This window comes from Ciona robusta, chromosome 12 (genome assembly GCF_009617815.1).
Source record: "Ciona robusta chromosome 12, ASM961781v2".
In the NCBI taxonomy this organism is placed as follows: Eukaryota; Metazoa; Chordata; class Ascidiacea; order Phlebobranchia; family Cionidae; genus Ciona; species Ciona robusta.
The window spans coordinates 510,079-535,774 of record NC_143246.1 but is presented as its reverse complement, the minus strand read 5'-3'; the positions used below and the strand labels follow the sequence as shown (position 1 = coordinate 535,774).

The following is a 25,696-nucleotide window of genomic DNA, read 5'->3' as shown; positions in this document are numbered from 1 at the left end:
TCTATTTTCTCGTCCCATTTGGTAGTAAACAAAGAACAGTCAAAGAATTATAAAACCTTGTTTTTACAACTTCCATAAAACGGTAATTGTTTAAAACACGATTCGGATACTCGTAAATTATGTTCTATAAACGCATCACTTTTTTCACATTACTATAACATATTTGGTGGACCGGCCGGGAAGAGGGGGCCACCTACCAGTTCACGGACCGGCGATTGAGAACCACTGGTAAAAATAGTTTCTGGTTCACAGTCTGTAAAGTTAGATATAGACAAAGTAATATACAGATCCAACCCGACGACATTAATAAGTCGCACCTGGGCCACATTGATTACTTAGGGAATTTGACTCTTTCCAATAGGACCTGGGTTTATTGGGTGTGTAGTATTAGCTCAGGCTAGCGATCTTAACAGCAGAAATTAGACAAAGATGCGGCTACGGTTCGTTCCGTTCTCGCCTTGGCGTACAGATTACATAGATCGCACTCAGTGTAACCTGATCCGACTCTTGTAGAACAGTAATGACTTCATAGGGCTTGGTCGAAAATTCAGTTTATTTGACAAACAACGACGTACGACATCACTTTACAGAAAGCAGTGAGAACAGCTGAGTATTAATATTAGCTCGTTTGGCTCCTCACACAACAACTTGGAGGGCTTATATAGCGAGAAACATGTGCACGAATACGATGACGATATTTTACACCAAGACAGAGTTTCAGTATTGTAATACTAGGACAAAGTTTCTCACAATTGTCCTAATATTGCATTATGATATGCCAGCATTGTTATATTATGGGTCACAGAAAATGCACAAAGGATACATGGTTACGTAAAGCTATTAACACAACTGTTTAATATTCAATCTTTATGCATTATGTTTGGGTAAACTATATAAATAAATCTTCCTCAAAACACTGTCAACTGCTACAATACCACACGAAATATCTTAACAGTTTCCTATGTCATCATTGCATAAGACACATTCACAATACACATTAAATGAAGTTGGTACATTTGCATTATAACTGATGGATGGTTTACTGGTAAGCATAACTTGGGAGTTGTTTGAAGTAATAGCTCCCCCTCCAACAAGGGCTCTGAACAAAATAAATAATTGACTGTGTTTAAAGTCGCCAAACTTTGAGTGTGACAGGGTGGGCAGGCCTATGAGTTTTCTGCACTAATCAGTAACAGTTATTAGTTGTGTCTGTTTCATAGAAATGCAGAAATAACCGAGTGACCAGACTGCCTGCCTCTTCTGCATTTTTAAGTTTGGTGTCTGTAATTATTAACTGAAAACAAAGTCGCGTGGAACGACAAAAGTATGTATGTTATATTGTTTATTGCTTGTTGTACTTTTGTTGATGCAGATAAACAAGTTTCTTATCATGCAAAAAAAGAAATTAAAACATGAATTTTAATAAAGAGTTAAACAGGTTGCAGCTTTAACACCAGCTAACTCACCCATTTCTTAGAACAAACATTTGTGAAGTTTGAGCAGATCTGTCAAAAATCCAACAGTTTTCCACCTTGAAACATAAAAGACAATAAAACTTAAAACACTTCATATTTTTCAGGCAGATACCAGGCATATATCTGCACTAGTTACAGATGAAATAAATATCAAACGCACAATATCTATATGATAAATTTTAATATGTGGAAATTTGTTTTTTTTCGTAATCTAGTTTTTCATCAGAGATGAAGATTTGTTGAAATAATCCAGAATAGTTTTTTATCATACAAAGACCTTGATTGCATTCAGGGATGTCACTTAAAGACACCTCATAAGTGTGGCATTCCACTTAGTACAAAAACGTTAAATAAAACCCTGTGGTTTATGGGACCCATTGATATGTCTTGCAGTAGAACCTCACCCATGTAGGTACATCATACCGAACATTCAAACTAACCAAAAGTCTGTTCTGTGATGAAACCCAAGGCTCCAAAGTTTTCAACTGAACACTGAAGGCAGATTCATTCTCCACAAATATTGGTCCATCTTCAGGCTTTGCAAAGCTGGTAATATCGACCCCAAGCAGCATATCTAGTTCAAGGGTGGTTTCAACTGGTTCAATCTCAACTGTAAATATTTAGATTAAATTATATTTCATTAAAAATTAGATTGATACAGGATTATAGTTTTAACCCACCAACAGGTGTGTAGGCTATACGTTTCCCTATACTGCTTTTGAGTGCATATGTTTTCTACTTTTTATATTTTAAATTATTATGTTTTTGTCGATTGTTATTATTTGCTATTCTTTGAAAGCCAGCAATTCAAAATTCCTATTCTATATGGTTGCGGTCTGAGGCATGTAAGGGAATTCATTAAGGAGTTTTCAATTACCCTAACTGTGGGCATTAATTTTTCACTTTTAATTGTAGGTAACAAGGTCATACACACAAAATCCAACTTACTATCAATTATAGTTTCTGCTATCGGTGAAGCAGGTCCACTGTCCACACTCCCACCAAAACCAGTTATATTGCAGAATGGGGGTGACCAACCAATGTTGCAATGACAATGCAAAAGATTGTTGCATACCTTGATCCAGTTGTATTAGTCAGTTAAGTAGTTTGAAACCATAAAAATCTTGTACAATGACAATGATAACTTAAGACTTATCTCTGCTACCATAGTGTCAAGACTCTTATGAGCAGTTGCTCTAACCAAGTGGTCACTTACGAGTTGTCCAAAATATCAGCCAAACTTTATATATGTATATTATCTTTGTCATAATAAAATGATAAATGAGGTTCTGAAATAATATTGAAATAACATAATTACCCCGTTATTGGAGCAGGTGGCATCACAGCCAAGGTTGGAAGCAGACACACATCTTCTGTCCATGCAAATCTACAACAACACAAAAAAAACAACTTTATTATCTTATATGTAACCTACTTTATCCTCACTTGGCCGGAAAACGACAGTGTATGTTACTTTGTAGGTGATTATTTATTCTTTTTTTTGTTTTTTTTGTATCTTGAATTAATAATTAAATTCCCTCTGATGAACAACTTTAATATACATTGCTACTCCTAGGGAAGTGGCACTTCACAAAGACACACTTTACTTTTTTCCAGCCCAGACAGATACAACCACACATTTAAATTAGTGTGTAAAGAAAACCTGTTGAAGTTTTTGCTGCCACTCTGGCGTGTATATCGCACGACAATTAACAGTAGTTGCACCTTATACCGGTTATTCAAATAATCAGCCAAAAAATAATGTTAAAAAAAGATTGTTTTTTCTATATCTTAATATTTTAGACAACTGATTAATCACCACTGGGTTGGAATTAACAGCAAAACAAAAGTTGTTAAAACCTGCTATGGATAAAAGGTGTGTGAAAAGTTTCAGTTAAAAAGCAGGGCAACTGCAACCAAAATGTTTCACATCTAAATACCTTGTTTGTTCCACAAGACATTCCATTGCGAACAAAACCAACATCGCTGGTGTCTGGTGATGTTATCGTGATGGACCGACAGGCTTCACCAGCCACAACAAAGCGAAACGAAAGTCCAGATACGCCGGACAGCGTTGCAGTTGTGGCATTCGACATACAATGCAACAAACCACATTCTCTGTCCCTGAAATACAAGTTTGAAGCAGTTTCAATGTAACTAAATTTCTATTACTACAAACACAGATGTTTTCTCTGATAAAGCTTTTCTGGCAATTAAATTTTACTGTTACGTCATTTTGACGTTATGTTCAGGTCTTATCCATCATAAAACCCACAACGTGTTGAGTGCATAAAATGCAATGTTTAAAATAAAAAATAAACAGAGAAATGTGGAACATACTATGAGTTTAATAAACAGAAAAGCTAAAAAAAATGTTTCTATACAAACAGAAACAAAGACATTTCATAAAGTTTGTTTAATATAAAATATAAAGTTTTCATGCAATATATGAGTAAAGTGTTTACGTCAAATTGCATTGAGCATATGTGCTTGGTGGTGTGTATCCACAGTGAGCGTATCGTTCTCCTTGAGTATTGACGAGGTAACAAATACTTGCGCCGTTTCTGCTCGCTGTTATAATATAAAGGACCAAGTTGCCTCTTGTATTGTAAAGTTAAATCTAGACATTAAGCATTTTGTTTGTTTTTTTGATGTGTATGTTTGCCGAAATGAGACAACCTAGTAGTCACTACTGTGGTGGAGAAAATGTATTGTCCAATAATAAGGATAATGTTAGCAGAATTAATATTTAAGCCTTGTAACTTAAAGTGAGAATATGGCAATCTAACTTTGCCACAGCAATAGTTTATAATAAGTTTGTGAATCAAGTACTTACTTGGTCCCCAGTATTCCTGGCATTGTGTAGAACGATCCAGACACAACCCGGACACGCATACCCCTGTTCCATTATTACATGGTAAACTGTCTTTTCGGAAGAAATCTCCTGGACACTGAGCAAGTATAAAGATATGAATAACTCTGATACACCACACACCCGCTTGTTTATGAGCAACTGGCATGTAACATTGGTCAGTATCACATTTTCCTAGATATTTTTAACTAATTCTCAATATGCAATTATTATTAACAAATAAATATTCCAACATTGTTCTGCTGTCGTAAGTTGACATTACACAATCTTAATACTTCCAATTAATCAATGTAAACACTCTTCGTATAACAATAAATGGAACGAAATAAATCAAGATATTGCGAACCATTTGGTCTCTAGAATAACGGCCGATATACTGGATATAGCATCCTGCGCTAGCGCTTAAGTATAAAGTCGGTCTAAACAAAGTCAGTTAACCCAACCAGCAATATTATTGATTCAGCGGTGGATACGAACTACTATTAAGTCTGACACACTACATGGCCGATTGCGAGGTACTGGCATACGAAATTAGTCACTATTACATTTTGCCTATATTTGTGTGCCATTAATATTAACAGATTATAAAAGACTGCCACACCTGATTGGATATGCCAGAACAATACTCTGGCAGATCACAATCTGCATGACTTGAGTTACGACATATGGTTCCACTGTGAATAAAGGTGCAATTGTTGTAACAACAGAGTCCTTTATTACATTGAGCTGACGGCCACAACATGCATGTTGCTGCATTGCAACATAATCTGCATGGAAAGAAAACAATCAACTTTATAATATATTTACTCTGCGATGCAACATAATCTGAAGAAATGTAACTTTCTTTTTTAGGAGATCTTTCATTTAAGTTTTTAAGGATATAACAGCAGTGTATATTTAAATGAGCAGCAAACAAAACTTTTAAAATGTTTGTTTAGCTGAATGCTACTTCTACAATCAGCATGTCTCTTCCTCGGAAATGTATGGTTTTTACTACAACTCATTGATAACTAAATAAAAAATACCCCCCAAAAAATAACAAACACCCACAAAGTAACATACATGGTAACTCGTAAGCTGGCGCAAGGTGTATGAACACCTGTGTTATAACGACTGTCGTTTTCCGGCCACGCGAGGATAAAGAAAGTTACATTCATTCATTCATTTAATGTGTAGCTGAAATTGTCAGCCATACACAAAAATCAATACCCTATAATGTTGCATACCGGTAAGTGAACACAAGGAATATAAAGAGATCACATATTGCTAACTCTTCAAGTTCCTCACCCCATGTAAAATAGAACATTTTATTCAATACATTTTATTTAATGGTTTCACTGTATCGCATTTTTAGTGATGTTTATTGCTTATCGCCTTCTCTTCTTTACTTCAATTAACTTGATTCAGTTCTCGTATTTAAAGTGATAAATACTCACGTATTGCATGACCCAGGGAAGCCACAATCACATTGTTCCCCAGCTTCTACCAACCCATTCCCGCACACAGGGGTTGTGAATATATTTGATGGGTTGGGAACATTCAACAAACAACCAGGATCATGGAACTGAAGGAAAGCATCAAGTTGTTGTCGACTACAATTCGTCCAATCTGTGCCGCTGTTTAAAGAAATTATTGAAAAGTTAATCAGAATTTTGTGCTTGTAGTGTAGTTTTCTAATAACTATTAGAATGTTATTAGAAAACTAATAACTTTATAATAGTTATTAGTTTCAATGGTAGTTTCAACTGGTTCAATCTCAACTGTAAATATTTAGTTTAATTTAATACTTCATTAAAAAATTAGATGGTACAGAATTATACTTCTAACCCAAAATGGGCGTGTAAACGTTTCCTACTGTTTTTTTGTGCATGTTTTCTACTTTTTATATTTTGTGCTTGTAGTGTAGTTTTCTAATTACTATTAGTAGTTACAGTGGCTTTATTAAAATAATGGCAGTATTATAATATTACACACAAAGTTTTACTTCAAAGTAGACATGAGGTTTACAATACAACTGCATGCGACGCTCAATAAAACACTTGTGTTATAACTCAGTTGCGGACAAGCAAGGATAAACAATTGATAACTCCTGTATTAGTGACCTTACCCGTTTGCAAAAGTATCCATGATGCAACTTGGTTGGCTACACGCACAACTATCTGTGTCATGCTCCATACCAAGGTTATGACCAAGTTCATGCGCCATCACCATCGCTACTAAGGCGGTTGAATTTCTGAAATCCTGAACAAAATATTGGTTGAATGGTCATTATTGTTATAGCTTGTTTGAATGAATAAATTGGAGAATGTTACTATTTATTCTTATGCTGTAATGAAACAATAGTCTTTATAACATGAATGTTTTGTTTTATATACCTTGTGCCGCTTACGAGTTCGTACATATGTAACTTTGTGTGGGGTTATTTTTAAGGAACGTTATTTTTTATATATTTTATAGTGTATGGCTGACAATTAGGCCAACCCATTAGTGACCACTGGGTTGGAGCAAATGCCGTTAAGTGTTTTGCCCAAGGACCTGTACTTCTGCCTTGGTGGCAGCATCGAGCTTCGAATCCATTGCACACTGTGTTATCGTGCAGGTCAACGGCGGGTCATTACTCATACTAACATAATTTAATTAAATGCACAAGCAGCATGTACTACACAACTTACATGAGTTAGTGTTACAGAAGTACTTCTACACATTCCAGATACAAAAGCAATCCCAATACCAGTTAAGCCCCTGCTATGTGTGATAAGCATGGCGGTATCGGTCAGTTTCCAAACATTGTTTGCGAGTCCTACAGCAAGTTGTGTATCACGGTATGTACGTAATGAATTCAATGTCATCTAGGGCAGAAAATTACTTGTAATATTCCCTTTAAAACACTTTAAAAAAACTAAATACCTTTTTAATAAATTTCTAATAATAGTAGTAAATAATCACGTATTCGTTCGTTTATATCAGAGTAACTCAAAGCAGACTTTCTTTTGTGAATTATACAAAGCTGCTTCATAAACCTCATGCTTACTATTGAGTTCAATTTTGCAACTTTGTGGGAAAATTTAGCCGTGCTTCATGAAGTTGTTACTTGGATGCACGTAAGCAGGACAATGGACACAATGGATACTTTGGTTATTACTGAGTTTTTTTCTGCCATTCGAGATTATTAGGTGATTCTACCTCGTTGCTAGCCACAACATTTATCAAGTTCTGTTGATTCCAAATTTCCACATGACTCAGCACGACTCGGAAGTTCAAAGGTCGAAACAACAAATCAACGATGTTGGTGAAAGTTGAAAAGCGAGAATGGATTGCAGCGATTGACCCGATGCTTTGAAACTTAATAAATAGAAAATATAAATGAGATCAACAAACTCACAAATAGAATAACTAATAAGCGGTATATAAAAAAAAGCCGTCCTTGCCCCACCACACGAGGGTAAATAAGTAAAACCCTGGGTAATACTCATTTTTACAACTTTGGAAACTATAATAAATACCGAACAAAAATTAAAATTATACCGACTTGTAGATTATGTCACAACAACTTACTTCACTATTATCAGCAATGAGCAACAATTCAATGAACTTTGTTTCAGTTAGAACATTTCTCTTTACTCTGCCACCTGGAATAATCAAGAAAATGAAATTATTTAATTCTATACCTTAAATTGTAAACCAGTGGAAAACTTACTTTAAGAAGGTGAATTCATAAAGGGATAAGTTTTGCAAGCATAAAATTATATAGTAAACTATTTTCTAAATTTTTTTAATGGTTTAACCTCATTTGCAAAAACATACACAACCTGCACATCTTATTTTTGCTTATCAAAATATGTCAAATCTCATGAAGATACTTTTCATGCATCGCTCTTATAAACTTTAATTGTTTTTTACTTAAGGGGCGCACTCTCGCAAACAGTCACGTGTTTTTACCTTTTACAGTTTTAGTCTTTTGAATTATTTCATCTATTTTAATTGCTGAGCACATTTCCACCAAAGGTTCTAGTTTGTCCAATCTCTCAATAATGTGTTGACCGCTGGAGGGTGTGTGGTTAAGGGGTTCGATGCTCAAGGAGATGTTGTTAAAGTGGATGAGTCCGCTTTTAGAGAAAATGAAGCTTTGAAAATCAGTGCAAAAAATTCAGAACATTTAACAAAAAAAATCATCTTGTATTTACTATAAATTTTCCATATAATGAATAAATTTCATAAAAAGTAAATCATGAATATTCTAAAAACATGAAATGTAGATTTCACTGCTGAAACTTAAGTCCTACTTCTTTAATTTTATGTAATTTGCAACATGCACAAGTATGGCAAAGCTACTGAAATCAAATGTTTTTATCTGTACTTAAGAACTACACGGTTACATTAATTGCTTTTTTGTCTTATTCATTTATTTGCATAAATTTTAATTTGTTAGATATCTAAAAAATTCAAAAAAAGCTGCAAATCTAATGAAACAACTGATTCTCTTTAGTTATACCATATCATATTTTTCCCTCTTAAAGCTGGCACGAGGTGTATGAAACACAACACCTTTGTTATATTGACTGTCGTTGTCCCGTCGCACAAGATAAATAAATTGTTTTATTCGTCGTTTTATTCATTCACCACACCAAAATATTCACCACTTTACATACCTGTATCCACCACACAAGTTCAAAGCAACCAAACTCTTCTTATAACCTTCCACATACCCGTGGTACAAGCAGTGGGACAAGTTCCCCTTGATGTAAAATAAATAAAAGTCAACAATGTTAGTTTTTATTTTTAAACCAAAATTTTTATTTGTGACCAAAACGTTTTTGAGGCTTAACAATTTTTGGTTTGGAAACCTTAAATTTATAAACCAAGCATTTATTTTTGTTGATCAAATTAAAGATCTAGCCAACCTTATTATCATAAGATATTGCAGATATAACATCGTGTGAAACAACACCAGAATTTCTCTTTAAAATCAACCAGAAAGTTTTATCGTTCAAATTAAACGAAATCTTTTCTTCCAACTTTCTTTGTTTATTCAACTGCATAATATCGTTCATGTTATTTATTGGGTGTTTGTAATGAACAATTTATTATAGACATTTATTTATTTATGTGGTAGTACATCTGTGCTGCAAAATGTATAGCCTATACAACAGGGACCAGTGTGTTGAAGCCATCACTGTTATACTTTCTTGTCCAAAAAACGACTACAAAATGGTAGATTGGTAACAGTGTCGAGCTTCAAACCAGTATCGTTTTAACCAGTACTTTATTAAGCAGGTCTGAAATGACTCAAGATGAGAGCCATTTTAACTATAATGCCTCTAACTAGGAATTATTATGTCACAATCTTAAATTCTTAACACTGATTTCAAAAAACTTGTAGTTACTAGTAAGCGAGTAAAAGCCAATATTGCGCAACGAAAGTGTTTAATATGTAAGAATAATAACAAGTAAAAATAGATAACAGAAACTGTAATGTTACCGCTGGTAGTTCGATAACTTCCCTATCGGGAAACTCCCAGTTGTGGAAATTTTTCGCTCCAGACTTTTCTTTAAAATAGAAATTTGTTTATTTCTTAGTTTAATTAATTAAATATTCGCTATCGTATTCAAGGAGATAAATAAATTAAGTTACTTACCGAACAAGCATATTAAACATAATATTGAAACAATACCAAGCGCTCCCATATGTCTAATAGTTGTGTGCATGTCGGTATAATAAACCGTAGACTAAACGGCAGTATTTGCCAATAATAACAAATGGTTAGTAATACTTCCACGGGAAGCTGATCTGATTAATTAATTCAATCGTATCTAACCAATTTTAACATAAACACGCACTTTTTAAACGATACTGCTTAATAGTTCACGTTACCAACATGGCTGAGGATATCTTTCGCTTAAATTATCGCCGAAGCTACTCCTTACGGTGGTGTGTTAGAAAAACTCTTAACGACACTTTCACCACTATGCACTTTAGTCAAAATCCAAACCAAAATTGTCCCCCACTCGCCACTCAGCCGTAATGCGTGTATCTCTTAGCATTCGCAAGATATGAGGTATCGCATATATATATAACATCTGTGTTTATTATAACTTTGACACCCGTGTTACAACTCGTATGAATAAACGCACAGTTATTCTTGTGTTTGTATACACCTCATTCCTGCTTACAAACTTTGAGTTCCCACCACGCGAGGATAAGTTAATTGTCATAATCAGTATAATCTTTATGCTATCGCCATTTTGCATTAACCAATCCGTTGTACACCATACATGTTGCAAAGATGACATTTGCTGAATTCTTCAAGAAGTTCCATAAACACGTGATATAACTTCTTTTGTTTGTTTATTTTAAAGAAACAGTAAGATTAATAAAAGAATAAAAAAGAAAAATAACGATTTTATAACAAGATGCAAGATTGCAAATCTAAAGCCGGAAATTCGTAACTATTAATATTTGTCCGTTTCGAATTTCCGGCATTTCAATTTGTGGCTTTAAATTTGCGGCTTTTATTAGTCAGCACACTAAACATCGCCGGTGCAACAGAAACTTATTTGACCGAAATTTCTTCATGAGATCTTCTTCTTAAATAATCGAAAATAGCGGCCTGCAAATGCTTATCGGGTGGACCAAACGTGGGTCGGACCTGCACGCCGTGCCCAGGTATTCTTGTGCATTTGGGGAAGTACGGTTTACTAGTGATGACGTCACTAGTCGCTACGTCATCATCGTCCGTCTCGTGACCGCGACGTTTTTCTTTCGTTCTTCGGTTTTGAAACCAGGTTTTGATTTGACATTCTGTAAGATTCTGAAAGGAAAATAATTTGTAAATTTCTAGTTTTAATGTTGAAACGAAAGGTAGATAATGTGGTTTTCGCAGTCAATATTCTAATGGTTTGAATACATTTTTGTGTGTTACTTATCTAAAAAGTTTAGCAAGTAAAAAAATACCACACAACAGTTTAAATAGTCTAATTATTTGTTCAAAACGTCTTTTGTGTAAAATTTACAAGATTATACATTGTGTATATAGAAGGTATTTCACACTTGCATTGCTACAGCCCGGCTTTTACCGGTCGTAACTACAACACGCATGTGCTTTGATGGCACCGACCGCCAATTGCGTCCAAAGAATAAAATGAACCGTGCAGTCGCGTAGAGACATCAGTTCGACCACCGACACTAATTAGTCAACATTATGAACCCACCGCCGCAATAAAGAAACCTTTTATAGCTCGTAATTGCGTTTACACCCGCGAATTTTCAACATTAATACATGCACGTTGGAATATCATTATTTTTGTAAAGGAACACAAAGCGTAACAACGATTTTTAACCGATTTATATTTCGTCGATATAACTTTATTGTAACCACTGATATCGCTTTCTATCTCCGTTATTTTAAAATAATCGGTGCAACAGCAGGAGATATGAATGCATGATTGAATAAATAAATGACAGAGATAAATAAATTCATATAATAGGGTGGGGGAAGATGGGACACATTTCCCTTTTTTTTTCTCGTTCCATTTGGCAGTAAACAAAGAACATTCAAAGAATTACAAAACCGTAGCCTCACGTCTTCCATAGACGGTTGCTAATTGTTTAAAACACGGTCGGGATATTGAGATATTATGTGCTAAAGGTGTCCCATCTTCTCCCACCCTACTATAATGTTTATTCTTACTTAAATATTCCCATTTAAAATTCTTACCACTTTTTGCGCGAGTAGTGCTCTCTCGGATCGTGTGAGATACGGCTTTATGGAAAATGCTTTGTCGAGTTCAAGGATCTGGAAACCTGTGAAGAGACGACGTCCAATGCGGGCGGAGGATGATTTCGACGATTGTGGAGATGTGTCAGAGGTTGGGAGGGAGGAGTTTAAACGATCGCTCTTTTCACCAGCTGTGTTGGACGTTTAGGTTAAAGGTCGGCACAATATAATATAATATGATACCTCTATTTCATAAAGAATGAAGAAATGAATGTAACTCATTTATCCTCGCATGGCGGGGCAACGAAAGTCGCAATAACACGGGTGTTTTGTTTCATACACCTCGTGCTCGCCTATTACGAGTTACCACACATGTAGCCTAATAAAATATATTTTTAAAACATACTTGATATTTCAGAAGAATCGTTGAGACGATTCCTGACGTCAGTATCGCTATCATCTGATGAGGAACCATCCAGTGGGAAAGCACCGCAAGATGTGCTTGATGAATTATCACCAAGACGTAATGGTCCCTGTAGGTTGTGGTAAGCTTGGTTCTGTAGGATAGGTTGGTACGGTTTCGTGGCGCAGATGTCAAATCTTCGGTTATGTTGTAAATGAAACGGGTTGTATGGATACTGCGGTTCTGTGTGTTCGGATCGACTCTTATCAAATCTTCGTTCTGTTGGTTCCTGCTTACAAGTTCTCCACTGGACTGTGTAATTGTTCCTTGTCGCTTTAACCTGACCTGCTTGAGTTCTAGCATCGGAGGAACTTCTTTTATCTAAAGATGTCTTGCCAAGAATAACATCGATAGAAAAGTTTAACGTCATTTTTCTGTTGTTTTGTTACCTGCAAGCTGTAACGATTGATTTGAATACCTGTAGCAGTCTTGACGTTTTACTTATAAAGGTGCAGCGCGCAAGAAAAAGGCAAATGACAATACTCTTGACGGGAAGACAGAGCGCCGCTGTGGCGCGTGCTCCATTCCTTCTACTTTAAGTAGAAACAATGACAACTCGGTGACAAAACTACAGGCGGCGATTAGGCGGCGACGGAGAGGGTGGCACGGCAAAGATAAAAGTGTTGTAAAGTTGTACAAGTACATGACTACAATGATAACCCGAACGCATTGTCTTGTACTTGTGTCTTACGTTCAAGATTTTACTTTAATGGTTAACAAGATTTTTAGGAATATAAAAAATGAATGTATAAATATGTGTTTTGAAAGAAAATACCACGCAAAGTAGAATTCCATTGTAGCTAATATATACAGTGGGGAAGATGGGACACCTTTGAACATTATATATAACAACGGTCTTTGGGAGTCATGAGGATACCGTTTTATAATTATTTGAATGTTCTTTATGTACTACCAAATGGAACGAGAAAATAGAATAAAAAGGTGTCCCATCTTCTCCCACTATTTTATACTTGTATTTTACACAAAAAAGGTTTTGTATGGAAAAATAAAGTTCGTTTAAATTAGATAAAAAACTAATTTTACGAAATGATAGTAAAACATTTTTTAGCTATACGATCTACTTGCTTTTAATATTAGGTTTATTGTTATACAACGCGTGTTAACATTTTGACTTGGTGTATTAAATAAACAGCTTGATCGTTATAACTCTTCAGCGTCAGAATTTTACGATCGCGTGCCCTTTGTTTAATATTATAATCCGTCCCGACGAAGTAATAAGTTCACTATAATTCCAAGGACTTCTCGTCTAAGCATTGCTTGTCTACTGCAGTAGACACCGACTCGATTTGCAACACGCTCCACAGTCTAGCCTCCGCGTCGCTGGTAATTGGTGGTCGATCGCTGTTTGAATTGGGGAATATTATTCGGGACTCAGTTGCTGCTCACAGGTACTTGATATAACAATTGTCGCAGCAACAGCAACTAAAGTCTCCACACATTTCGTCGCTTTGCAGATTAACGTTGGCGTCACGTCGTAATTGATACATTGTATAAAATAGGGGTTAAAGTTGTGTCTAAATCTTTATATATTTAGAATTCGCTTTAAGGATTATATGAAGCGAACGCAAGTTATGTAGGAATACAACATTTATAAATTCTGCTGTGACATAACATACATCTAGTATAGGGTGGGGAAAGATGGGACACCTTTTCATTCTATTTTCTTGTCCTATTTGGTGGTAAAAAAAAGAACAATTAAAGTATTATAAAACCGCATCCTCACGACTCATATAGACCGTTGTTAATTGTTTAAAACACGATCAAGATTTTTCATATTATGTGCTAAAGGTGTTCCGTCTTCCCCCACCCATATAATAAGTTTTATTTTTCGATTACGGTAGCTTATAATCAAAAGACATAACATAATAAGAGTGTTCTTTTATATTACATCCCGTCTTTTAATTTTTGTGCAATATTTTGCAACTCGCAAAACTAGTGTATTTTTCACAAGAACGTACAAATCTCGGATATTTTAATTTTTACATGCTAGTAGTATAACGCAAACTTTAATTGTAGTCTATGTTTAGTATTCGAAGAGCAACAGGTTTTACAATCACGCCGTACTTCCTGTTTAACTATGACGTAACAACGACCAATTAACGACGTAACAATCGGTACATAAAAGCGAAACCAATCTCACGATGAAGGAACTACCGGTACTTTACCCGTTGCAACATATGTCTTCCACTCCATATCTCAGCTTCTACTGTAGTAGGGTGGGGGAAAATGGAACACCTTTTAATTCTATTTTCTTGTTCTATTTGGTAGTAAATAAAGAACATTCATAGAATTATAAACCCGTATCTACACAACTCCCATAGGCATAGACCGTTGGTAATTGTTCAAAACACGATTGGAATATTTAGATGTCATCTGCCAAAGGTGTCTCATCTTCCCCCACCCTACTGTTCAATAATTTCGCTGCGAACGCGTCAACAATTAAAAGAACGTATGGTAAGATGAGGTAATATGCGACATGTTTTCATGTTCTTTTCGCGTCCCATTTGGTAGTAGTCCATTTTTTGCCCATGTTTTGTTCATCTTTTGTCGATGTTTTATCCAAATTTTTACCCATGTTTTGTATTTCGCGGAACGGAAATTTTATATAACACGTCATTCCGTTCAAAGCATAAACAACTCGAAAACACCAACTGTAATTAATTATATTTCTTGTCACTCAAAATGTATTGCACACAACGAAAGTCGTACCGAACTCCTATTATACCAGAAAGGCACCATCTTCCCACCAACATTAATCCGGTACAAACAATATAATTCGAATACAATATGAATCATTATACAAAATCTCAGTCGCTTTTTTAAGCTAATAACACCACAAGCATAAAGGTCTAAACTTTAATAAAACGACATTAAAACTTGTCCCTTTGCCATTCACAAATGATTAAACACATTAGGTGGTTTGTTTCTTTGTAGTTGCAGCGATTGTTTGAATAACAGGTAAGTCGTTGATTAAATCACTCTGTAGCTCAGCCAAGTGGTCATTATCCGGTGTAGAAGATTTTCGAGTTATCATTTCTTTCATGACGAGGTCTTGGTAGCGGTTTAGTGTTCGATGCACATCCTGAAAATATTAATAATATTAATTAACTCCTACCTGAAATTTCATTTTGAAAACATTTTTATTTAATTATTTTTTTATATTTTTCATACTGAAACTTTCTGGTAGTTGTTAAACATTTTAAACCAGATTTCAATACATTATAGTGACAATTCAATGCTAGTAAAATAAACATTATAGGCAATTGGTTATGAATTGAAATCGATATAACTTCCATATTTATATATATGTTTTTTTTGTGAAATACTGATTAATGTGGGCTTTCAGGGTTGGCCTGCCCACCCTGCCACCCCAAGTTTGGCACCTATGATCATAAAATGGCAAACAACAAAAGAGGGTTATCACTTTTTACCTTATCAACCAATGGTTGAATCTTGCCAAGAACTTCTGGAACGCATTTTCCTGGAGTGTGGATCATGCAACCTGTGACTGACTGTGGTATAAAGAATAAAGTTTATTATAAAATGTGGGAAACTGTGCACTTGACCCGGTGTGTGGAGACTTATCGTTCGTTATAATGACTTTCAAGATACAATCAATATGTTACATTCATTTTAAGAAGAAATATTTTTGTTACCGTATAACAAAATCAAAGAGACAAAATAAGTTTCATGTAAACCCAACTACACTAAATACCTGGAACACAATAGTGACAGCCAAGTGAAGCGCCATTGCTCCATTACTTTCATTTTCCAACTGTTTTAACAGAGACATCTTGTGGCCATGCATTACTTGCCTGTGGTCAATTGAATATTTGAGATTAAACTTTCTTACACCTTTTTCTTAAAAAAAAAAAATGTTAGGGTTTGTTCTAATAAAAAAAATAGATTCCTAAACTTTAAAAAACCTTTTGTTTCTTAACGTGGGCATGGGGGTTCATATAAAATAAAACAAATACAGTTACTTCAATAATCTTTGTACATTGTAGTGACATGCTGCAGGCAGATCCGGAGGATCTTCTGTTTGTCAAAGTTTAAGACTCGTAAAAAGATTCCATCTTACCGATCTTTTTTTTTATCAGCTGATCGCAGAAAAATGTCGCAAGTTTTCGGACTGGTGGCTTCTTGTAACGCTTCAGTGAATTCATGGAGATCCTTACCCGTCACGCTTGAATTAAGACGGGTGAGCGAAGGTTTAAGCTCGTCCGGGAACAACGAGAGCATTTTTATACGAACCTGTCATGGGTTGAGATGTTTTGTGGTAAAATTGCTTCTACAGGTGTCGGTAACAATTATGCTTTAGTCCAGTTTTTAATGTCTTTTACCCTGCTGGTTTGTTTATATTACAGAATAGAACCAATCAGTCAACCACAACATTAATCAATGAGATTCCCTGTGTTGACAACTATGAAAAACATTATGCTGTGAATTAAAATGCAACATCTAAGTTACAAATTCAAGGTTAGCAATCAAAGGAACCGTTTCAAAGCCACGTATATGCTGCAAATATAATCTGACAATCTAAAGTTGCAATTATAAAGCCAACAATTTCAAAGCCAAAAACTTAAAGCCACAAATTTAAGCCAGCAATTTGTAAACTGAACCAGGAGCAGCAAGACCTTATCGTCACTATTGAAAACTGACTAAAGGTTATCCAAGGTCACACCAAATAACAAGACCTCTTGCTCCAATAAAACATTAACAACTACTATACAACCCCCAACACCATATAGAGAATTAATTCTCACGTTTGCTGTCATCTCAGTGTTAGCATCTGCGCCCGACACCGACTCAATCGCCACCAAAGTAAAAATGGAGTTGGTGATCTCAAGACAAATCGTTTTCAACAAATGTTTCTCAAGTTGTACCGCTGTATCACCTGTAATGTTTCATTTGAATAAGATGATGGGTAAACTTGGTGAAAATATTGTTGGTAAAATTTTAAATTATATTGTATCAGATGAATTTGTTTAGTTTTGTTGTAATCTAACGCTACTATTGAAGTTGCCATCATTGTAGGCGTATGTGTCCTTGGGCAAGATACTTAACGGCAATTGCTCCAACCCAGTGGTAACCAACAATCACCCACAAAGCTACATACATGGTAACTGGTAAGCAGTCACATTGTGTATAAACCACCACACATGGTACATGAATACCACAGCATTGAGAAATAATCACAAATACCAAACAAACAAACCTTCGAACAACTTGATAGCTTCCATGAACAGTCGTGTGTTCGCCCACATTGTGCTGATCTCTTCAATACTTTGCTTTCGAGATTTCGCGAGAGATTTCTTCTCCGCACAACCACCTGCAGATGCGTCCTGCCCACTCTCTCCAGCTTCTTTCGATTGTTGAGCAGAAATTTGGAAAACTGACTTCACAACAGCTTGATATGATGTATGTAATGGCCTGTAGGAAAAATATGTTTGTAAAAAAAACTTTAATTTAGCACGACATTAGGAGTGAAAACTTACTTGAAACTTGACAAGCATGTTACAATTTTAGCAACATATACAACCAATTTTTTATTCAAAATTGAAGTAGAAATATGCTTTTGCTGAAAAAAACTTTATTTTAAACCAAATTTTGTATTTTTTTAATTGGTTATTTTTTAGACGAAAAAATTAGTGAACAATTAAATTTTGTCGTTTTTATCCTACAAGAAATCACCTGTGAATCCTCTCACTTAGCTCCTGTAAAAAATCTGGAGGACAATCTCTGATCCGATTGTGGAGGACATCAGTGATCTCTCCAACATCCATGAAAGGAAGATCATCCTGAGACGACGAGGGCTTGGATGGTTTCGTCTCCGTCTGCGTCTCATGCTCTTTCTCTATGACATCATAAACATAAGCGTTATATATGTATGGTAGGGTGGGGGAAGATGGGACACCTTTTCATTCTATTTACTTGTCCTATTATAGGAAGTAAACCAAGAACATTAAAAAATTATGAAACCATATCTACACAGCTCCCATGGACCGTTGTTAATTGTTTAAAACACGATCAGAATATTTGGATATTATTTGCTAAAAGTGTGTCTTCCCCCACCCTACTATGTTACATGCACATAGGCACCAATCTTTTGGAAAACCAGGGTGTAGTTTAGGTCATATACCCATGTTTATTACACTTAATTAGTGATTTATCATCAATTATTATATTTCTATGAATATCCAGATTATTCACGTAACGTATCATAATTGATTCGAGGTATTTAGGTTTGAGTTTGCCACTTATTACCCTAACATCAAACTTACTCCACTTTAAACGTTTCTTGTCCTTTCCTTTTGTTTTCACCTCCCGAGCTCCTTTCCCCGATCCACTAGCTCCCTCAAACCCTTGTTTTACGCAACCAGAACCTTCTGTGGCCTTTTTTCTTCGATCGTCTGAAAAACTAAGAGATTAATATCTGATGTGACAGATGAAAGAATCTAATTTGTTTATCTTTGCGTGGCAGGGCAATGACAGTCGTTATAACATGGGTGTTTGGTTTCATACACCTCGTGCCCATTCGTAGGTTACCACGTACGTATGTAACTTATTTATCCTCGCATGACGGGGCAAAGACAGTCGTTATAACACAGGTGTTCGGTTTCATTAATTTCGTGCCCATTTGCGAGTTACCACAAGAGAGATTTGCAAATCAAATAAATTAAATTGCCAAAGAAGAGAGTGCCACAATGGTGGGAGCAACCAGCTGTGAACCTGGTATCCTCCAATTTCACGACTGTAACCACTAAGGAAATGGAACTATTCTAGTTAAAAACAAACCTTTTTTTTCGCTTTTCTTTTTCGGATCTCCCGTGGTCTGATGTAAATATTCTTTCCTTTCTTCTTCAGTAAGAGCAAATGCTGAAGATTTTTTCACATCCTGAGAAAACATTATATTTTATGCAAGAATAATAAGAATATATTTTAACATAAGATATTCTAGTCTCATAAATACAACTATTTTATTAAACTTTCTAAAACCTAAACAAAATTTCTAAAACATAAAATTTAAATATACGAATATGGTATGTTGTTCAGTTGTTGTCATCATAGGTGTTGTATGTTTAAAAGAAATCTGCAGCATTTTTGTTTTGTGATTATTTAACATCATCAGGGTTTTGCCATTAAGTGTCTCGTCACATAGCAAGACAAAATGCTGGTCCTGGAACGGTGAAATATCTTTTTTTACCTTTTCCGCTTTTTCTCTCATCATACCGTCGAAATATTTGAGACATGAATTCACAAAAGCTTCGTTTGCGACGATACTGTTGGCAAATATGATCCCGGGCACGGAGGATTTGATCTTCTTCCTCTCCCGCATCACGTGGTGGAGAAGTTGATTGCAATCCTCATCGAGGAACGATGTCGGAAGAAAATTCTAAGTTTTAAAAAAAGTTTAATATATTTATATTTATATACATTCTTTTTTAACTCTTATAAAAATTTTCTTCTTATAAATTTTGCCTTTTTTAAATTTCAGTTATTATATTTTTAAGACAATTTTGCCAAGCTACAAGAAAACAAAAAAATAATGAATGAAGTTAAAATGAAAATCTGAGTCCTATTTTTTATTAATTTATATTTTTTTAATCTTTTTTATCTGATTTAAATAAATTCTGAGTGTTTTAAAATGAGACAGCAATACAGTAAAACACATTGGTTCATTAAACATCTAAACATTTTACCATCATATCAACCCAGTCTCCATTAGCGATTGTTTCATCAACAGTTGCCATTATTTGGTCAACAATAGATTGGCCGACACACACGGACTTGAGGAACAACGGGGGGTTTGTTGTGAGTCGACGACGCACATAAGACTTGGGGTCAGAAATACCAAGTCTCGAGACGGCATCGAATTCTGAAGAAAAATTGGGAAATTTAAAAATAACATTCGGAAAATGGAAACACAGCAGATATCAACAAAAACAACTTGAATAAGAAATCACAATACTGTTGGTGTGTTGCATTTCAATCAAACTTTCCGGATGCATTACTCCCAACAATATGGGATAACTAATACCCTAAAGTACTGAGAAAACACAAGTATTAAATATATATATATCAAATAATGGTATTGGTATATATATAAATATAAACACATTAATAAATAAAAATTTTAAGATTCCGTACCAATGTAGTTGTTCTGTGCATAGAAGTTGTCAATCCACTGGTTTTGTGTCTGAGTGTGAATTTCTGGCAAAAACATTGACTTTTCGGAACGGCCACCAGCGATTTGTCCTTTGATCCTCCCCTCTTTGATCAATTCTTCAACTATAGCTGTTGGGGGAACATATTTCATGAATAAATTTGAACACAGCTTTGTACAGCAGTGTGGAACAAAAACAACGGTTGCTTTAATGCGGGTGTTTTGTTTTATACACTTTGTGCCCGTTTACAAGTTATCACATATGTAACCTATTTATCTTCTTGTGGCAGGGCAACGACAGTCGCTTTAATGTAGGTGTTTTGTTTCATTCACCTCGTACCCAACTACCAAAATCTTTTATAAAAATCCAATGAAAAAAAAACAAAATCTAAATAAACAATAAACCAGTAGTTAATCTTAAACTCACAGAACAAAAGTTGCATAGATAATCCATGGTCGTGGCTGAGTGGATAAAGCTGTATCGGACGTGTAACGGCGCTCAATACACCACGTATGCGAGCCTGTTGGAACAGATCTGTTATTGATGAACAGGAACTAATTATTATGAAGATAAACAGAATATTATTAACATTAAACACTTGGAGGCAGTTTATTTGTTTGTAATCTTAATTCAAACTTAAAATCTTTTAAATTGGGAGGTTTATCAAACTTATAGTATGCGCGGCAGTAAAAACGTGTTTAGTTCACAATGTTACAAACCTATGGGACGTCACTATAATACAAGCAAGTTACTGGTTATTTTAAGATTAAGTGCATAGAAGTAAAATGCCAAAATACAACCAGACCAGATACATATGGTTGAATTTCATTCAAATAACGCATGTTAACCTAATACAGCTCTTTCAGTAAATTTATTTTGTACCAACATTTTTTTAATGTCGTATTAAGTTTACTTTATCAAGGGATCAAAACTTAACTTGAAATCCAGGATTTTAATTTGTTGTTTCAAGAACAAACTTTCCAAAACAGCTGTTTTCGATTTATTTTGACAACAACACTTTATATACCTTATGTTTTGCAATATATGCTTCGGTAAAAATAGCATTTCTGTTGATTTCGTCCAATTTTCCATCAATTTGTTTCCCAATTCTTGAAATCAACTCCTATATTTTAATTTAAACACAGATTTATACGAAATATGAAATAAAAAAGTATAAAGTTTTGTCCTATTCTATATGGGTGAGGTCCTAAAGTGAGGCATGTCATGGAACCTGGGATTTAGGCCAGAGTTGGTCCATTACCCCAACATTGTATATGCACATTCTATTCTATATGGGTGAGGTTCTACAGTGAGGCATGCCATGGGGCCTGGGATTTAGACCAGAGTTGGTCCATTACCCCAACATTGTATATGCAAATTCTATTCTATATGGGTGAGGTCCTAAAGTGAAGCACACCATGAAATCTACGATTGACCTAGAGTTGGCTCATTATCACAATTGTTACAAGTTAGCAAGTATAATTGAAATACCGGGATAAGAAAATCTCCAGGGACGTCATATTGTTTACTGAGTTCAGCAATGGTGAGTTGACCGGTAGATTGAAGATTTTCGTTTATTTCTTCAGCCAATCGATCCAAGTAAGTGCTGAAGTAGGGAGGGGGGGTTTGTTTAGTAGGCTATATATACATATGTTAGGGCTGAAGTGATAAAACTTTGGGCTCGCCGAGCACTTATGGCGACATCAAGGAGAAAGGCTTGGAGAATACATTCCTGTTCAGTAAGCGCTGCTAATCAAAATAATACAGAACACATGGTTTTTAATAAAACATTGCTTAATATTGAGCGTAAAAAACTGCTGTCTTTTCCTTTAGGGATATTTGCCGAGCTTTAGCTTCAAGCGCACTCAATGTTAAGTCACATAAGTTTTCACCTGTCAATCATCTGTCCATAAATAAGCTGCAAGTTACGATCCGATTTGACAAGTTCGTTTGATTTAGCTTCAACGTGAGAGAAATCCACATTTAGAGCTTGTTGCAGATCAACCAAGTTAATACGACCTGTTGATTAAGGATACATAAGTAGGCGACAAACCTGGGGTGGCAGGGTGGGTGGGCAACCCCCATGAAAATTTATGCATTGCATGGACAATAAGGGACAATTTTTAAAAAACTAAACCTGATTCAAAATATTTGCACACTCGTACCTTACCAATAGTTTTTCACAGTTTACACATTTTCCTACACTGAAAATAATGTTCAACATTTTACAGTAAGCAGGATTTAACTTATACAAAAACAGGCAAATAGCTTTGTGAACCATTGTAATAGGGGAAGCAACAAATCTAACAGATTCAGAATTTCCAAAACATTTAACATAACTTTTTGTGTTAGCATACAATTACAATAAAATAATAGCGCCCAAAAACTTTAAACCAGAGTAGTACGCTCTCAACAAATCAACTACACAGTTTTGTTTTTCCATCCAGGGTTCAAAAAAGTGATGAAATAACACCAACGTTGAAAAAAAACAAAACAACACAAACCTCCTTGCATGTAAAGCTCATCCCGTATTTCCTTAGCAAGATGTGTTGGCGTTAAATATTCTTTGCCGTCAACTGAATGCAGAACATCAAGAAGTTTCATTTCTTGCAGTTTGTTAAGAATTTCAATACAATTTCTTTCAGATAACCTGGATAAGAAGTGTTACAATAAAATAAATGCGGCTCTGTAGCATGTGTGACCTAAACATATTTCATACCTCACAAGAACAATATTGCATGCAAACAGAATCTAAGAGTTATATACATATATTTGATATAATACAAGCATTCTTTTCACTCCGACATTTCATTTTTAATAAATTATGCATGCACAAAGTTTATTAAAACAAGGTATTTGGTTCAACGCATTAAACATGGATATCATACAAAAGACGCCCACACACAACGATTAATATAAAAACAAACTACCCACTTTTGTGCAGCAGATGAAAGTTGTGCCGTCTTGAACTCAGCTTGCAACTGTTCAATGTCTTTCCAATCAGCCATACTGCCTGTAATGTTGTATAACCCCTAACAAGTTATGCCAAGAAACACCTAGAAGGAAAGTTGTTTATGATTGTTGGTGAAACATCATCGTGATGAACAGAACATAATTGAGCACAGATTTTGTTAATAGTGCATCATCTAGCACAAAATTTGAAAAAGCACACGTTGCACATAACTTATTTGGCACGAATTTTCCAGCAAATGTATCAGCACTTATTAGGGTAATAGTTAATAGTAATTATCAATAACTGTTCTGTGCATTTATTTTACAATTTATCTAAATTATACCAATTTTGAATTCAATCTCCAAATTCAGAATTTTCTTTTAAATATTGCTGTTTTCTAAAAGTGTTATGCAGCTTCATAAAAAGTTATGCATTATCCAAGTCCTGTTCACTCTTTTCAAGTTCTTGCAGCAGAGTTCTACATTTTCCCATCATGATTTTAATGGCTCGGCACATCAGTTCATTTGGAGTAATAGCGACAGATGATTCAATTGAATAAATGAAATGATCGCGTACTTTGCTCAGTTCTACTCTATCTTTTAAGTGAGGATGTCTCAACACTTCCCGACTGCAAGTATCTTTTCTAGCATCAACTACTCTAGCTTCTTGATCACCATTTTTATTCCGATAAACCTCAATCACTCCGGGAGCAAAACATCTTTGGAGATCTTCCGCATCTGAGTTAAGGATTTGATCAAGAAGTCTGATTTGTGGGAGCAGGCGATATGAAGCGGTCGCAACCGGTGAAAACTTGGCGTGATCTTGGCCGACACCTTTTACTGCGTGTAGTTTTACATCAAGAATGTGACCTGGCCTTAACTTAGCAACAAGAATATCATCGTAAACTGGCTTTACTGTAAGCAAGTCCTTCTGATTGCCCAGTGGAATCCATTTAATATCTTTAGAATAAACCTTATGGTGTTTATACAATACATCTAAATCTGTTGTATCTTTGGACGCTGACAAGTTTTTCGTGCATTTTATATTCAATTCAAATTCCAGAGTGTCTTCAGGTGTCCCATCAGCGTCATCACCTTGCCGATATTCAAATAGTTTTGCGTCTGCAGTCAGTGGTATAAGACCTAACCTATGGGCGAGCACTTCATCTTGTATCACCGTTGTATTGTTGTAAATATATACTTTCTCAATAGCCATTGTTGGGACTTCGGCAATCAGTATTCGACGGAACGCATTGGCGATTGCCGCATCAACACCAAGCATGTCAAACTGCATGGAATCTGGACCGAGTTCGATTACATTGATGCAAAAATTGTCGGCGAATTTTTGAAAATCCCATGCATCGTTGAAACCAGCGTAAGATCGTGGATAAGTTGTCGTGTGTGTGTTTGCAATGCCATGTTCGTTTAGACGAATATTCGACCTTATGTCTTTTATAATATCCATAGCTATATCTGAGTCTAGTTAACCTGTACAATTTGTATTCAGTTTATATTTTATTCACAACTAATCATAAGTATGCGGAATAAAAAGTATAAAAATTAAAGTTTAACTAATTAATCAACATCATGCTTTCTTTTAGTAAACCATAAATAATTAAAGATGAATCATAATCCGTAAATACGGAATGGAATTTATTTACGGAAAGACACGCATGATTACGCAACAAGAGAGCGAGGTTGTAAAACAAACAACACAGCGAAAGTAAAAAAGTGTATGACAGCAGTCGCAGTATGTATTTTTTGTTAATTTTTGTTGGCACATATTTATTTGCGATATATTTTTTTAGATTCTCGGGACCGCAGTTACTTAATTCTGTAAATAATCTCTGTTTACTACCAAATGCTGGAGAAAAGAGAATAAAAACATGTTCCATTTTACCCCATCTTGCCACGTTCTTTGTTATCGCATTCGCAGCAAAAAAACGAAAATTGTTGTATGTTTTCCAAATAAAGTAGAAGTTGAGATATGGAGTGGAAGACATATGTTGCAACGGGTAAAGTACCGGTAG

The 25,696-nt window shown here is 35.2% G+C and overlaps 4 protein-coding genes and 1 long non-coding RNA gene across 5 annotated transcripts; 1 reads left to right on the top strand and 4 right to left on the bottom strand.

Moving 5' to 3' along the window:
- Positions 1–534: 534 nt before the first annotated feature.
- Positions 535–10,535, bottom strand: LOC149726065 (zinc metalloproteinase-disintegrin-like MTP8). Its single transcript, XM_089890284.1, has 19 exons — positions 9,984–10,535; positions 9,827–9,894; positions 9,249–9,380; positions 8,997–9,082; positions 8,287–8,453; positions 7,903–7,976; positions 7,531–7,689; positions 7,020–7,196; positions 6,455–6,588; positions 5,784–5,963; positions 4,949–5,114; positions 4,312–4,426; positions 3,941–4,046; positions 3,416–3,599; positions 2,794–2,862; positions 2,424–2,550; positions 1,916–2,085; positions 1,467–1,531; positions 535–1,099 (listed from the first exon to the last, which is right to left on the bottom strand). The coding sequence occupies exons 1-19, from the start codon at positions 10,051–10,053 to the stop codon at positions 949–951; spliced, it is 2,400 nt and encodes a 799-aa protein (XP_089746410.1). The 5' UTR covers positions 10,054–10,535; the 3' UTR covers positions 535–948.
- On the top strand, positions 1,951–5,509 carry LOC149726066 (uncharacterized). The gene is made up of 3 exons (XR_016386234.1): positions 1,951–2,087; positions 2,391–2,956; positions 3,433–5,509. It is a non-coding gene; the product is annotated as an uncharacterized LOC149726066 (long non-coding RNA).
- A 141-nt stretch (positions 10,536–10,676) lies between the features above and the next one.
- Positions 10,677–12,983, bottom strand: LOC149726064 (uncharacterized). The gene is made up of 3 exons (XM_089890290.1): positions 12,469–12,983; positions 12,063–12,253; positions 10,677–11,156 (listed from the first exon to the last, which is right to left on the bottom strand). Exons 1-3 carry the CDS (start codon positions 12,893–12,895, stop codon positions 10,899–10,901), a joined length of 876 nt encoding a protein of 291 aa, XP_089746416.1. The 5' UTR covers positions 12,896–12,983; the 3' UTR covers positions 10,677–10,898.
- Positions 12,984–15,193: 2,210 nt separating this feature from the next.
- LOC149726063 (E3 UFM1-protein ligase 1-like) lies at positions 15,194–23,781 on the bottom strand. Its single transcript, XM_089890283.1, has 18 exons — positions 23,649–23,781; positions 23,219–23,364; positions 22,607–22,733; positions 22,206–22,320; positions 21,742–21,837; positions 21,141–21,234; positions 20,698–20,844; positions 20,250–20,425; positions 19,754–19,942; positions 19,345–19,444; positions 18,831–18,959; positions 18,241–18,403; positions 17,765–17,979; positions 17,313–17,443; positions 16,628–16,800; positions 16,262–16,361; positions 15,978–16,058; positions 15,194–15,628 (listed from the first exon to the last, which is right to left on the bottom strand). Exons 1-18 carry the CDS (start codon positions 23,720–23,722, stop codon positions 15,458–15,460), a joined length of 2,427 nt encoding a protein of 808 aa, XP_089746409.1. The 5' UTR covers positions 23,723–23,781; the 3' UTR covers positions 15,194–15,457.
- Positions 23,771–25,247, bottom strand: LOC149726062 (DNA-directed RNA polymerases I and III subunit RPAC1-like). The gene has a single exon (XM_089890289.1). The coding sequence runs from the start codon at positions 25,129–25,131 to the stop codon at positions 24,094–24,096; it is 1,038 nt and encodes a 345-aa protein (XP_089746415.1). The 5' UTR covers positions 25,132–25,247; the 3' UTR covers positions 23,771–24,093.
- Between the last annotated feature and the right edge of the window lie 449 nt (positions 25,248–25,696).

What these genes read in the sequence shown, in the direction of transcription:
- LOC149726064 (XM_089890290.1), bottom strand. Translation starts at nt 12,895, where the DNA reads ATGACGTTAAACTTTTCTATCGATGTTATTCTTGGCAAGACATCTTTA. An exon ending in CGATTCTTCTGAAATATCAA is followed by an intron (nt 12,254 to 12,468) that starts GTATGTTTTAAA and finishes CGTCCAACACAG; the next exon opens with CTGGTGAAAAGAGCGATCGT. An exon ending in CACTACTCGCGCAAAAAGTG is followed by an intron (nt 11,157 to 12,062) that starts GTAAGAATTTTA and finishes TTTTCCTTTCAG; the next exon opens with AATCTTACAGAATGTCAAAT.
- LOC149726065 (XM_089890284.1), bottom strand. Translation starts at nt 10,053, where the DNA reads ATGCACACAACTATTAGACATATGGGAGCGCTTGGTATTGTTTCAATA. An exon ending in CCAGGAATACTGGGGACCAA is followed by an intron (nt 4,047 to 4,311) that starts GTAAGTACTTGA and finishes ATATTATAACAG; the next exon opens with CGAGCAGAAACGGCGCAAGT. An exon ending in AGCAGAAACTATAATTGATA is followed by an intron (nt 2,086 to 2,423) that starts GTAAGTTGGATT and finishes AAATATTTACAG; the next exon opens with TTGAGATTGAACCAGTTGAA.
- LOC149726062 (XM_089890289.1), bottom strand. Translation starts at nt 25,131, where the DNA reads ATGGATATTATAAAAGACATAAGGTCGAATATTCGTCTAAACGAACAT.
- LOC149726063 (XM_089890283.1), bottom strand. Translation starts at nt 23,722, where the DNA reads ATGGCTGATTGGAAAGACATTGAACAGTTGCAAGCTGAGTTCAAGACG. An exon ending in CTGGAGATTTTCTTATCCCG is followed by an intron (nt 21,838 to 22,205) that starts GTATTTCAATTA and finishes ATTAAAATATAG; the next exon opens with GAGTTGATTTCAAGAATTGG. An exon ending in CTAAGTGAGAGGATTCACAG is followed by an intron (nt 17,980 to 18,240) that starts GTGATTTCTTGT and finishes TTTTTCCTACAG; the next exon opens with GCCATTACATACATCATATC.